Raw genomic sequence first — 14,365 nt, 5'->3', positions numbered from 1 at the left:
CGAGACTTGACGGTGGGATTGAAATGAAAAGATTTATTTCTTTTGTGTATCTAGAAACATAAATGAATGAATTAAGTTGTACGTAATTTCCTCGGATAATACTATAATTACTTGTTTTTTCTAAACTTGTCGTTATCATAAAACTTACGAAAAACCCTACGATGAAACCCCCCGCCGCCTCCAAAGCTCCTCTCCGTTGATCTCGTCGCCGGGGGTTGTGGTTTCGCCTGTTGCTGCCTTCCATGGAGCTCTCATCGCATCATGACTTTCCTGTTGTCTCGAACAACTTCTCCCGACAGTCGCCAAATAACAAACCGTTGATGTTTCCGCTTGATAGTAATGAAAACCCAAAGAATCTGAAGGATACCCCTGCCGGCCCTTCGGCAAAAGCCACTATGAATGACTCTGACCCCGGGGCTAAACCTCTCCCTACGCCGCCAAACCCTAATACGACTAGGGTTTCTTACTCCTCGAAACTCAAGGAAGCCTCAACCAAGCCACCTGATGTCTTAGCACAAGACTTTTGCTCTCTCCACCCGATCAAGAAAAACAACATTCTCACGTTTGATGTTCCAGATGACCTTTATCAAGAACAACTTCAGAATTTCAAATTTGCTCTCCATGCCAGGCTCATATTGCAAAAAGGGGATTCGCCAAGGACGGCGAAGGACATTCAAACGGAGCTCCAATCCATATGGAAAATCGTTGATTCCTGGCAGGTAATTCCTATTGGAAAAGGCTTTTTCACACTACGATTCTCTGGGGAAAGAGAACTTGCGTTGGCCAAATCAAAAGCCTTTTGGAAGTTGAGAACTGGTCTCCTCAAAATTCGAGAATGGACTCCTCTATTCAATCCCTACAAGGAATCGGCTGCTTTATCACAAGTGTGGATGCGGATTTATTATCTCCCGCATGAGATATGGCATCCGGAAATAATTTCGGGAATAGCGCGATCGGTTGGATCGCCAATCAAAATCGATGGTTCGACCTTTATGGGATCGGTAGGCCATTTTGCCAGGGTTCTTATGGAGATTGACATGACAAAGGAAATCATATACTCGCTAAAAGTAAATAGGGGGTCGGCCTCTTTTGACATCGAATTCGTGTATGAAAACCTACCATATTTCTGTGGTATATGCAGAAAAGTGGGACATTCATCTGATAAGTGCAGGAACAATAAAGATCATAAAGAGAACCAGGGCTCAGAAGAAAAACACATGGAATTTACGGAGAAGGAGAAAAAGAACAAGGAAATGCACGACCGGAACAGAGAGAATAAGCATGGGGGAAAGCTTTGGCAAAACGTTAAGGCTCCAGAAGCTTCAACAAAAAATTCTTTCCAAGCCCTAGCGGTGGTGGAGTCGGAGAATACTCCTCTGGAAAACACTCTTAAGGAAGATAAGCCTGACGACACTCTTAAGGAAGATAAGCTCATCGACATCCCCGCTGGAGCAAACAATGAAAATTTTGTGGAGGGGCTGGTTACCAGCGACGAAGAGGAAGAAGAGCAGCCTTTGCCACTTCCGGTGAATGAAAACATGACAGAATCCCAATTCGTGAATGCGGTTAATAACCTGGTTTCTGAAGAGATGGAATGGGTCAAAGAGAAGGAAAAACTCTCTGCGGTAAAACAAATGGAAGCTTCAAAGTTTCAAGAGAAAATGGATACGGTTATTGGTACTACTAAGGAACAGGCACCCCCCAAAAGAGTGCTGCGTTCTACTGCTAAACAGATCCCCCCGGGAAAAGAATTGATCAAGAACAGGAAGACTAAAGTTGGTGAATCTAGCAAGAGCCAAACCAAGCAAGAGACGGCTAAACCTGGAATAGAAGTCGTTAACGAGCAGTTGAGGTCGGCTCATGCAGCAGGGAGGAAACCTCGGGATTTTGTGGTTGATTCCTCTAACAACCCGCACATACGCACTATGTCGAATGTTGCTAATCAAAGTTGGGCTGATGAAGTTGAGAATGAGGATCTTTCCTCAGCGACGAACTACAGTAAATAATGAATATTATCTCTTGGAATGTTAGGGGGCTCAATGAGGAAACTCGTCGAGCACTTTATGAGCATTGTAAAAGATTTCATCCTATTCTTATGGGCATTTATGAACCTAAGAATGACTTTTCCAAAATTCCTGCTGCTTATTGGAATTCTATTGGTCTCTTCCCGACTTTTCAAAATGTACGCCAAGGACGGAGTTCGAATATCTGGGTTTGTGCTGCTCCGAGCGTTGATATTTCTCTGGTTTTTTCTTCCAGTCAAACGATTATTGTGGATTGCGACTGGAATAACATTTCTTTTCGGGTGGCGTTTATTCATGGTGATAACGCGTATATTGAACGTCGTTATTTGTGGATTGATCTTTTGAATCATATTGTGGAGAAAACGATTCTTCTCGGAGACTTTAATGCGGTTAAAGGGGCTCACGAACGAAAGAGCATTTGCTTGCCGAACAGTACTTCGTGCAGAGAGTTTGGGGACTTTATTGCGGCTTCGGGGCTTTTTGAAGCAAACACTACGGGTCTTTTCTTCACGTGGTGTGGCAGACGCAACCTGCCTTCTCATGTCGAATCGGTTCTGGACCGTGGTCTGTTTTCTGCGGATTTTGCTAACATATGGGATTCGATTAATGTTCATGTTCTGCCCAGGTTCTCTTCAGACCATTCACCTCTTATTCTCCAATGTATGGAGAGAGCTGTTGCGAAAAGAAAGCACTTTAAATTCCTGAATATGTGGCTTACTCATCAGGATTTTCGGGATTTTGTGAATGCTTCCTGGCATGATAATACTAGCGTTACCTGTCCTCTTCTGAAGGTGATGGTGAAATTGAAAAGACTGCGCTCGAGTCTTAAAAGCTGGAACAAAGAGGTCTTTGGGCATGTGGATGTGGATATCGCTCAAATGCAATTGGATTTGGAGAGGATTCAGACAAGAATCGCGACTGATGGCTACTCTGACGCCATATTTGACGAAGAAGTGGAGGCTCAAGCACGCTTGAGTACGAAGTTGATTCGAAAAGATTTATTGCTAAAGCAGAAAAGTAGGATTCGTTGGTTAAACGATGGAGACAGAAACACGAGTTTTCTTCCATAACTCGATCAAGGCTAGAAGGAAGCAGCTTCATATTCCGCAGCTGAGAATTGATGGGACGGACTCTTATGATCAAGATGAGATTGCAGCACACATCGTTAATTATTTCTCCAATTTATTTGCTGACCCAACTGGTAATGCGGTCACAACTGATGAGGTGAGAGGTCTGGTGAACACCACAGTTTCTCAAGTGCAAAATAACCTTCTTACTGGCATTCCTTTGGACGAGGAAATTAAAGCAGCGGTTTTCGATCTGGGAGGGGACAGTGCAGCCGGCCCTGATGGCTTCACTGGGGTCTTCTTTCAACATTGCTGGGAGATTATCAAAGAGGACATTTGTTTGGCGGTTAGAACGTTCTTCAACAAAAACTATCTTCCTCAGGGTCTTAATTCCAACACGCTGATTCTTATACCGAAAAAAGAAGTGGTTGAAACGGTGGCGGACTTGAGGCCTATTATTCTATCCAACTTCTTCTTTAAAATCCTCTCCAAGATTCTGGCGACTAGACTCAGTGATGTGGCGGCCGAGTGCGTTTCGCCGAATCAATTTGGCTTTATTCGTGGTCGCTTGATTCATGACTGTATTATGCTCGGTTCGGAAGGAATTAACTGCATGAATCGATCGTGTAAAGGTAAAAATATGGCTTGTAAAGTGGATATTAAAAAGGCCTTTGACACGATGAACTGGCGCTTCATTCGATGTGCCATGGAGGCGATGGGCTTTGATCAACGTTTTCTGGATTGGATTTCTACCATTTTTGTGTCTGCACGTCTCTCTATTCTGTACAACGGGCAATTGTTTGGATACTTCGCCTGCTCTCGTGGGGTTAGACAGGGAGATCCGCTTTCCCCTATTATCTTTGGCATTGCTGAAGACGTTCTCAGCTGTATGCTCATCAAGGCAGTCGAAGATAATTGTCTTATGCCGATGAAAATGAGCCGCGCCAGCTACTTTCCTTCGCATTTATTATACGCTGATGACATTCTTTTGTTTTGCAAGGCTACTACTAAGAATGCTCGTATGATTCGTAACGTCCTGCAGAGATATGGTGAGATTTCAGGACAAATTTGCAGCCAGGAAAAGTCGCATATCTTTTTTGCCAAAGGGGTCACGTTAAGTTATCAAAGACAGATTGGCAGGATTCTTCGCTTTCGTGTGGGGCAACTGCCGTTGATTTATTTGGGGGCCCCTTTGTTTGTTGGAAGACCTAAAGCTATTCATCTTGCTGCTATAAAAGATAGAATTATTAACAAGTTCTCTCGTTGGAAAGGTTCCCAGCTTTCTATTGCTGGGCGTATTTGCCTTGTCCGCTCTGTCATTCAGAGCTCTATCGTTCATACGATGATGATCTATAAATGGCCTAGCTCTCTTATCAAGGAGTTGGACAGCTGCTGCAGAAACTTCATTTGGATGGGCAACATTAACAAAAAGCCGACTTGCGCTGTTAGTTGGGAGCGCGTTTGTGCGATTAAGGAGGAAGGTGGTCTTGGGATCCGCTCGTTCAAAATGATGAATGAATCCTTTCTTATGAAACTCGCTTGGAAGGTGATTGTGGGAAGCTCCTTTGGGTTTGATTCGATGAAACGCAGATACTTGAATGATGTGGATAGGCCACGTTCGGAGTTTCTTACTTCTTCGATCTGGGTAGGTGTTAGACGTTTAATACCTGACCTCCTTGAAGACTCTTACTGTTTGATTGGAACAGGCTCGTCGGTGTTTTTCTGGCATGATGACTGGCTCGGATACAACATAGCTGATAGAATTAATTTACCGCCGTTTATGCGGAACAGATTAAATCAAACGGTGGCAAATTATTTCTATGATGGAATCTGGCACTTCTCGCAAGATTTTATTGATGAATTCCCTCACATTGTTTGTGATATTTTGCTTCTTCCTATCGGCGATGAGGAAGATGTCAGGCTTTGGAAACCGTCAGTGCATGGGGAAGTCACATCTGCCCTGGCTTTTGCTGCTAATTGTCATCGTTTCCCTGGTGTTTCTTGGGGTCGTTGGTTATGGGAAAGCTATATCCCTGTTCGTCGGTCCATCACGTGTTGGAGAGTTATTTTAAATCGGTTGCCTACGCGGGACAAACTTATTCGCCAAGGTCTGATTTCGCCCAATTATTGCTCTCTTTGCTTTCAAGAGGCTGAAGATATTTGTCATATTTTCTGGTCTTGCGATAAAGTGCAACCGATCTGGGCTGAATTTCTGGGTTGGTTCAATCAGCTGGAGGGGAGACACTGTGTTGATATTCATAGCTTTCTCATTTTTTCTTGGTCCATTAAGTGGAGTTCACAAATTAATGTTTTCTGGAAACTTGGAGTTGTTTCGGTGATATGGGCGATTTGGAATGCGCGTAATAAAAGCCATTTTGATGGAGTATATTTCCAGAGCCGTGCTATTCTTAGCTTTATCAAATCGGTTTTCCTGGAGGTGGAAAATTCTTTTGCCAAAATTGGCTGTACTAACAACACCTGGGCGGACTACCTCATCACTCGTAATTTAGGTGTTAAAGTGAAGCAACGGCCGCCGCCGGAGTACACCTCGGTTTATTGGTCACCGCCGGCGTTTGCTTGGATAAAAGCAAACACTGATGGTTCCGCGGTTGGGGCACCTGGTCGTATTTGTGCAGGGGGAGTTTTCAGAGATTGGCGAGGTTTTGTAAGGGGCTGCTTCCATGTGGAAGGAGGTACGGGGTATGCGTTTGAGGCGGAGCTTTTAGGCATTATTACAGCTATTGAGTTTGCTCATCATTGTGGCTGGTTGAAGATCTGGTTTGAAGCGGATTCGGCCTACGTTGTCAATGCTCTGTTGACTAAATCTGGCAAGGTTCCTTGGAGGTTCCAGGCTTTGTGGAGACGAGCTCTTTCTTTCCTTGATCATATGGATTTTAGAATTACTCATATTTTTAGAGAGGGGAATGTTCCTGCTGACATTATGGCTAGTCCACACACCCCCGAGGGACGTTGGACTCACAGTATTCCGCTAATCTACGATGCCGTCACTAGAGATCTTTCGGTGCACAGCTATGTACGGCAAAAATAGTGATCTCCTGGTTGGGGCTTTTCGTCAAACAATAGGCAGGCTCGCCTATGTGGATTGGTTGAGGAGCTGGGCTGAGATTTTTATCGGTTTTGGTTGGTGTCTCTTGCTGAACTCTCTTGATTTTATGGGTTCTGTTCGAATTCAGAGTTGTTTTCGACTTTTAAATGGGCACCGCTTTGGGTTTAATCTTCCGGGTTTTTTGTCGAATACTTGGTGGCCTTGCTGCTGCTGCTTTGGGAGTCGTCTGGGCTGGGCAGCGTTTGTTCGGAAGGTGCTCGAGAGCTTGCAGTTGTTGGGCGAAGGCGAGCTTTGGCCCGCTCGCTGGGGCTTTCCGGTTTGGTTTTGTTTCTATCTTATTTTTTGTTCTTGTTTTGGTCTGAGCCGAGATGGTTTAGGGACGATGGTTAGGCCGGAGTTCCTGAAACTTTCTCTTCCGCTCTTCTGTTTTTTCTTTGCCTGACGGGTACTCTTTTTCCCTCTTACGGTTTTTCCCTTGTGGTTTTCTGTAGGAGGGTTTTAACGAGGCCCGGCCCTTAGTTTGCGTCTCTGTGCTCTCAAGGGTTCTTTTTCTCTCGCTTTTGTTTTCCCCTTTTTTCGTTCTTTAATAAAATTGCAATTTAATTAAATTACTAGGTATTGTTTATGGAAAAAGCCGGTGCAAGTTGTGCCTTTAAATGTGGATTTGCGGCAAGAATGTTGGTATCCCATGTTTGATCATCTTCCTATACTCCAATTTAGTATTTATTTAATAGAAATTTTGAAATGAATGAATTTTAAGTTATACGCAAGTACTAGCTAGTTTTCACGCACAAAGCACCAAATTTAGTTAAATAGTACAAAATTACGCAGCAACCCAGATGCCAATTTTATGTGCAAATCTTAAAACCACGCAACTATTATTGTTTTATTTGTGCAAAAGCAGAACAATGCTGGTTTATATTGGTGTTAATTTGGAGAAGCCATCGAGTTATTTATGGACCAATTTATAAGAAAAGATTCACTCCATCAGTACTATACACGATAATAATTGGGTTAATAGCCGTAAAATACACGAACTTTCACGAAATTTGCAAATTGCACATGAGCTTCAAAAATAGTCTCAGAATACATGATCTTTTAATTTTGTTGCAATTTGCATACGCGTTGACCACACCTTGATCGGTGTTTGACGTGGCACCGGAATTTTCAGACGTGGACTCACCGGCATTCAAAACGACGTCGTTTTGAGTGAGTATAAATTAAAAAACAAAAAAAACAAAACAAAAAGGGTAAAAATCCCAAGACCTCTTCCCGTCATCTGCACCTTCTTCCTCTGATTTCGTCAAACGACGCTCTAATGGACTGGAGGCGGCGCAAAACTGCAAATTCGCAAGGCCGCTACAAATTTGTGGGTTGGAGAAGGTCGCCGGGGGTTTGGTATTGGCGGTGGAGAGACTCGCGAGGGCCGCGATTTGAGGCTCGCCGGGACGTCGACCACCTCCATCCACCGGGTTCCGCCACCACCCCTCAGGCCAGCCACCGCCTTCCACCACCACGCCACGAACTTCTCAGTTTATCATAGATCTACCAAGTTTGCAAAACCCCCAAATCCCCAAATACCCCACCGAGCCCTAGATTTTCGCCAGCAACTCCACCGCCCCGTGCAATCCCGATGTCGCCGCAAACCAACCTCTACATCTCCCCGTGCAATCCGGAGATTTTTTCGATTGAATTTAAGAATTCGCCTTCGATTTCTCTGCAGGTGTTGAAGATGATGCCGGAGTCGAGATCGATGTATTTCTGCTCGGAGACGTGGAATTCCATGAATTCTGGCGAGAGAAGCAATCTTCAAGAGAGGGAATCGCTAGCTTCTGCAACTCTTCATTGATCGGAAATGGAGTTTCTAAGCCCTCGCTGAAATACAAGAAGATGGAGAAAGCTGAGATGTTGTGGCAAGTGTAGGACTCGGCGTCAGGTATGGAGGCGGTGTCTTGGACGACGGACGACATCAGCGAGTCGTGGATGACAACCACGCGGTCCGCGGTGGACGAGAGGGAGCGAAGGAAGAGGGTGGCGCCCTTCGCTGGGAAAGAATGAAGAGGGCCGCCGGGGAAGAATGAGGAGGCGGCGGCGTTGATTAAAATCAGACTTTGTTTAAAATGAAACACAAACATCGAAACGACGTCGTTTTGAACATGTGGCTTGCCACCGTGTAAAAAATACCACGCATAATGCCACGTAATCGCCGGTCAAACATAAGAGTGGTCGGAACTTTCGCCATGTGCAAATTGCAACAAAATTAAAAGGTCATGTATTCTGAGGCTATTTTTGAAGCTCATGTGCAATTTGCAAATTTCGTGAAAGTTCGTGTATTTTCCGGTTATCAACCCATATTAATTATAGTTAATATATATATATATATATATATATATATATTAAAATATATTTGAGAGAGAGAGAGAGATAGATAGAATTATCTTGAATATATTTGAGTGAATAATATTAGGAATGTAAATCGAGCAATTTTAGGTCAATTTTATTGGTCTCGGGCTCTTTTCAGTTTAAATTAGCCAGTCTTATTTCCTTTTAATCCTACTATTAAAATTAACATTCGATTTTCGAATTAGTTCGTCGAGCTCAAAATTTACAAATTTCTTTCAAGTATGTACATTTTGTTTTTTGCAATTGTATTCTTATAATAAAATAAGTAAATGTCACTTTAATCAAGACACTTGACTTGTATATTTTGGGATATATATGCGGTTATGAATTCGGTTTGGTATTTAGCTACTAAGAACAAAGAGAGAGCGAGAGCGTTGCATCTTGCATGTTATTTACCTATCTCATAGTTTATTAGGATGCTTTTACTTTCACAGAGAACGAGAGAAAAAGATATATTTTTACCTATTTTCTATCCTTTTCATATGTTTATTATGATAAAAAAAATCTTCGAGTATAGTGGAATATTTGTTTGGACAGCCCTTTTCACTCTTATTTCTCTTCAATATTGGATAATATTATCTCTGGGTAGGAGTGAAAATATTTTTCAACATTTTCCTGTCTTTTCATCTCTAATAAACATATGATAAAAAAAGGGAGAAAATGATAATATTTTCTCACATTTTCTTATCTATTCTTTTTCAATGAAAATTTTACAACGACATTCATGCTTTACGTTCAATTGTTAAATATTATAGAAAAAAAAAAGTATGAGAGCGCAAAACAATTTAATCCATATAGCGAGTTCAAAATTTACAAGGTCCATATTTTTTCATATCTTTAGGGGGGCGTTTACTTTGGAGGATTAGCCTTGATTGATAAAAAAATAATAAGGCTAATTCTTTGTTTACTTTAATGTATTGCACTTTGGAATATTCCAAAACTCTTGATTATTTTTATCATTCAAGCTAGCTTAGCTTGATTCTTATCCCATGAGAAGGGTGAGATTAGAGATATCCTATTCTTGAGGATAAAAATACTGAATCATACATATAAGCAATCATGCAAAGTAAACATTCCCTCAATCTAATTTCGTTTTATCATTTCCAGTTATTTTCTTCATTTATTCTAAATTTTTGTATGTGTATTGGTCAAATGTTCCTTGTATCCTTTCCAGTTATTTTCTTCATTAATTCTAAAATTTTGTATGTGTATTCAAATTCACCGTAATACAATTTTTAAATTTTTTATATAATATTATTAATTTATTGGAAAAAAAAAATAGTTCAATCCAACTTTCGGTTTATGCGGTTAATGTATATATTGCACGTGGTGTCATGTAATACTTGTAAATTTTATATTGGAAAGAAGAGAGAGGACCGGCGTGAATGTGGGGTCGGCTGCCGGCCTCCACCACCCTCACAACATTTTATGCCCGAAGCAGCTAAATACTTTCCAAACCTATATAACTCTTGAGTGCATCATTAATCAAGCCCTTTTTTAATAGGAAAATATAATTTCATTTTTACTCTCTACGTAATATACTAATTTTTTCGCACGTGAAATAATTTTGTATTCAAATATATAAATTTTTAAATGTTTTAATTTTAATATAATTATTAATTGCTTAATTCAAAATTAATGTCGATGTGAACATTTGAAATATCTATATGAATTATACAGTCAATATATAAATTACAGGATGTCTACGTCATATCAGCAAGCCTTGATCGATGATATTAATTAGTTTATTATTTTATCTTGTCATGATGATATTAATTAGTTTATTTATGCATACAAACCCTCTAAACCTCGGAAAAGTCAAAAGCTTAACTAAAACTAGAAAACCAATAAGATATTGCACAACCCCAAGAAATAGCAGTTGACTTTATCGATACACAAACGTTTGTCATTTCCTTTTCCTCCCTATATAAACAGCAGCCCCATCTCCAGTCATCATCCCAGTTTCGAAACACTTTTTCCATATATAGTGAGAGGGAAGAGAGAGAGAAAATGATTGTATATGGAGAAACACATACACATGTATCTAGTTTTGGTTGTGATCTTTTACACTTGCATATTCCAAATTTGGCAGGCAGCCATTAGGTTGTGCAGCTTTCTGCTTGATCCTCATCATCAACCTCAAAGCAGTACTTACTGTGTTGACTGGGAACTGGACCTTCCGGTCTCCCTTTTTCAGAAATTAGTGATGAAGAAGAGATGTGTTCGATTTGCTTGGTTGAGTTCGAAGGAGAAGATTCCGTTAACAAAACTGCCCCAGTGCGGCCACGTGTTCCACGCCCAATGCATCGAGAAATGGGTCGACAGATGCCACTTTAGCTGCCCCCTTTGCCGCTCATCATTGCTACGACCTCCTTCTTCGCCATGCAACTCGCGGCCTTCTCCTTTTTGTATCGACCTTCATTCCTAGACTTGTAAATTAATCTTCAATTCTATATTTAGACTAGAGTTGTGTATAAATATACATAGTAACATAGTTAATATGGGTGTTTACTTTTCATGATTTGATAAGATACATGATCGAGTAAATTTTATCCTCGTTGCTAGAATAGTTTCAATCCCCACCCTTTCAACATGATATAAATCAAGCAAAACTAGCTTAAATGGTAGAAATTATCAAAAACTTTGAGATATCCCAAAATTTCAATCCATCGTAATAAACAAGATATTAGTCTTATTATATAGAGTTCAAGGGGTTTTTTAGGACAATAACTTAGATTGATTTGGAAATTAGGACAATAACTTCCGGACTTGTAAAAATAGGACACTAATTATTTTTTAGAGTAAAATAGGACACTAATTAATAAGTGTTGCATCCGCAGGACATTTTTCAGCCAATTATCTGCTGAAAAATGTCCTATTTTTACGACGCTTATTAATTAGTGTCCTATTTTACTCTAAACAATAATTAGTGTCCTATTTTTACAAGTCCGAAAGTTATTGTCCTAATTTCCAAATCAATCTAAGTTACTGTCCTAAAAATCCCCTGACTCTATTATATATATATATATATATATATATATATATATATATATATATATAGCCTAATCCTCTTAAGTAAACACCCCTTAAAGGTATATGATTGAGTCTCGATAATATTTTTGGAATAGTTTTGTGATGTAGGCGATGTTTCCTATTCAGGATTAATTAGATAGATAAAAACAACAGTTAGTATATTAATATATTCATTAATTTTGCTGTTGTGAAAATAAAAAATAGTCATTTTTGCTTAGAGCACTATTTTTGTCCTTAAGTGAATATTGGTCTTAATTCACATCTAAAAGGCTTAGTTTGGGGCTATGAATTATAAGGAAAATAGTGTTGATTCAAAATTAAGAAGCTTTGTGAAGGTAAAATTATAGGTAAAATAAGATTAATTCACAACTAAGAAGCTTTATAATTGTGAAATTGTAGTTTTATAGGCAAAATAGAGTCAACTCACAACTATTTTGCCTACAAGACTACAATTGAGTCGGATACTCTGCTCGACAAAATAGGCTATTCAACCTTAATTTTATCAAAATCAGCTACTTGATCTTGATTCATTTTTTCAGTCTGGATATCAGTACTCGAATATCCGATTTTTTTTAATAATCAAAATGAAATTATGGATTTTTGTTGCTTCCTTTCTCAATTCCCTCCTCCGAATCTACTTCCCATCTTGGACTTGTTGCGACAAACTTTGGTCCATCGGCGTCTAAATACCGGATGGGATCCTCCACACCATTTCTCTCCCTTTTATTCAGGACCTCATGGGCAAAATCTTAACAAAATACTTAGGGGGTGTATTCGTTCATAAATTCTGTAGATTTTTAAAATTCAGAGATTTTAAAAATTTCCAGATTTCACACAGATTCTTCATGTATTTTGGAATTCTAAACAGAATCTGTACAGATTTTGAACGGATTTTAACAAGAATTTGACTTGATTTTTACGGATTTGAAATCTACCATCCTAGCGCGCTAGTTGGAGTTAATTGAGCGTTGAGACAGCTCCCAGCGATCGCTGGGTTCCAACGACCGCTGGCTTTGTGCGAGTGCCAACAATTTGATCACAGAACTTGTAAACACTTCTGAGTTCTGATCTGCAGCATATGCTGGTGGAGCGTGGATGTTGCCCAGCATTCGACTCGCCTGTTTGATATACGGGTACTGGATATCTGCAGCATATGGAAACCGAGTAAGGCAACCAGAAAGAAGACTGAGGATTGCATGGGCATAGCATTCGTGCTGAATGAATTACGCAATAATTAAATGATCAAAACAAGAAGACTTCCATTACCTGATTGATATTCTGTAGACGTGCGCTTATTGGGTGACAATGCAGCATTAAAGATATTCCGCAAGCATATCAAAAGTATTGTGATCAGAAGGGCAGCGAGCGCTGGCTTCCCACCGCTCACCCCCAACGACCGCTAGCTTCTTCAAGCCACGACGGCTGGAACCCAGCCCACGCTGAAATATGAAATCTTTCGAATTCTCGTGGTCGGAGGTCGGATTTGTTCATGTGTATTTTTTTGAATGAAATCAATAAAAATTAGTCCAATTTTAAAATCCATAGATTTTTAAATACCTCTAGATTTCATAGATTTTTAAAAGTCTGAAACGAATACCTGTGGATTTTTATAGAATTTTAAAAGTCTTGAACGAATACCTCTAGATTTTCATAGACTTTTAAAAGTCTTAAACGAATACACCCAGATTTTAAAAGTATACAGAAATCTATTTAAAATCCTGAACGAATACAACCCCCCGTGTTCTTTTTTATGGATAAATTTATCGCGGAAAAATGAGGGATAATAAAAATTATATTTTTAAATATCTTTTTTCTTTTCCTTCATTTTCTATGAAAGAGAAGTTCACCAAGAATGAAAAATGATGAACTTCTCTTTTATATAAAATGAGGAAAAAGAAAAAAGGTATTTAAAAGTATAAATTTTTATTATCCCTTATTTTTCAATGATAAATTTATTCATAAAAAAAAAACACACACCCTAATTAAAATAGATTAAAAGACAGACTATTAATGTGATTCAAAGAAAACCCTTCGAGATTAGCCGTTATTATACCACTATTGATGCATCACACCACCATCATTTTAAAATCATGTATTCAAGCGCAATTACACCTAATTGCCTATTTATATCAAACTAATCAAAACAAGGATCATGGTAGATGATATGTAATATGGCTAACATCTATCAGCCTTGATATCATAGTCCCATTCTTGCAAATTAATTAGCCGTTTAAATAAAAGGGTGATTCTATTCCTAGCCTCCACTTTACTCTTTATAGTCCCTTTTTAAAATACTAATAATAATTAATTAAAAATTTACTATTTTATCCTATATTCTATATATAGCCCCCAAATTAAATTAAGTTTTAAATTCATCATTTCAATTCTTTTTAGCCACAAAATTTTGAGGTTTCTCTATAGCCTGAGGTTCATATTATGATTTGCTAATTGTTTGTTCTTTTTTCCTGCATACAGTTCATAATTATGATTTGCAGTATTAGTTTCCCAGCTTCAAAATTCTCTTTGTTTCAATATTCTCTGAGCTTCTTTTTGTTCTTTGTTTCTTAAAGTAAAGTGAAGTTGTTGTTAATGTATCAAATGTTTGTTGATACAGGGTGTTAGCAAAGGTAGAGTTGCAGAAAATATTTTGTTGTCCATGGCAGATAAAGAGGAAACAAGCTGATTTTGTGCTTTGCATTGGGTGACGATGATTTTGGGGGTTATAGAATACAGGGTAAATAATAAATTTTAATTAATTATTATTAGCATTT

At 39.2% G+C, this 14,365-nt stretch overlaps 1 protein-coding gene across 1 annotated transcript; it reads left to right on the top strand.

Annotated features, from left to right (window-relative positions):
* The first annotated feature begins 2,005 nt into the window (after nucleotides 1-2,005).
* On the top strand, nucleotides 2,006-8,081 carry LOC131008020 (uncharacterized). Its single transcript, XM_057934924.1, has 3 exons — nucleotides 2,006-2,999; nucleotides 3,073-6,072; nucleotides 7,882-8,081. Exons 1-3 carry the CDS (start codon nucleotides 2,006-2,008, stop codon nucleotides 8,079-8,081), a joined length of 4,194 nt encoding a protein of 1,397 aa, XP_057790907.1.
* The last annotated feature ends 6,284 nt before the right edge of the window (nucleotides 8,082-14,365 follow it).

The sequence above is a fragment of the Salvia miltiorrhiza genome, chromosome 2 (genome assembly GCF_028751815.1).
Source record: "Salvia miltiorrhiza cultivar Shanhuang (shh) chromosome 2, IMPLAD_Smil_shh, whole genome shotgun sequence".
Lineage (NCBI taxonomy): Eukaryota > Viridiplantae > Streptophyta > Magnoliopsida > Lamiales > Lamiaceae > Salvia > Salvia miltiorrhiza.
This window is presented reverse-complemented; position numbering and strand designations above follow the sequence as displayed.

What these genes read in the sequence shown, in the direction of transcription:
- LOC131008020 (XM_057934924.1), top strand. Translation starts at nt 2,006, where the DNA reads ATGAATATTATCTCTTGGAATGTTAGGGGGCTCAATGAGGAAACTCGT. An exon ending in GGAGGCTCAAGCACGCTTGA is followed by an intron (nt 3,000 to 3,072) that starts GTACGAAGTTGA and finishes CGATGGAGACAG; the next exon opens with AAACACGAGTTTTCTTCCAT. An exon ending in CGAGGGACGTTGGACTCACA is followed by an intron (nt 6,073 to 7,881) that starts GTATTCCGCTAA and finishes ATTTCTCTGCAG; the next exon opens with GTGTTGAAGATGATGCCGGA.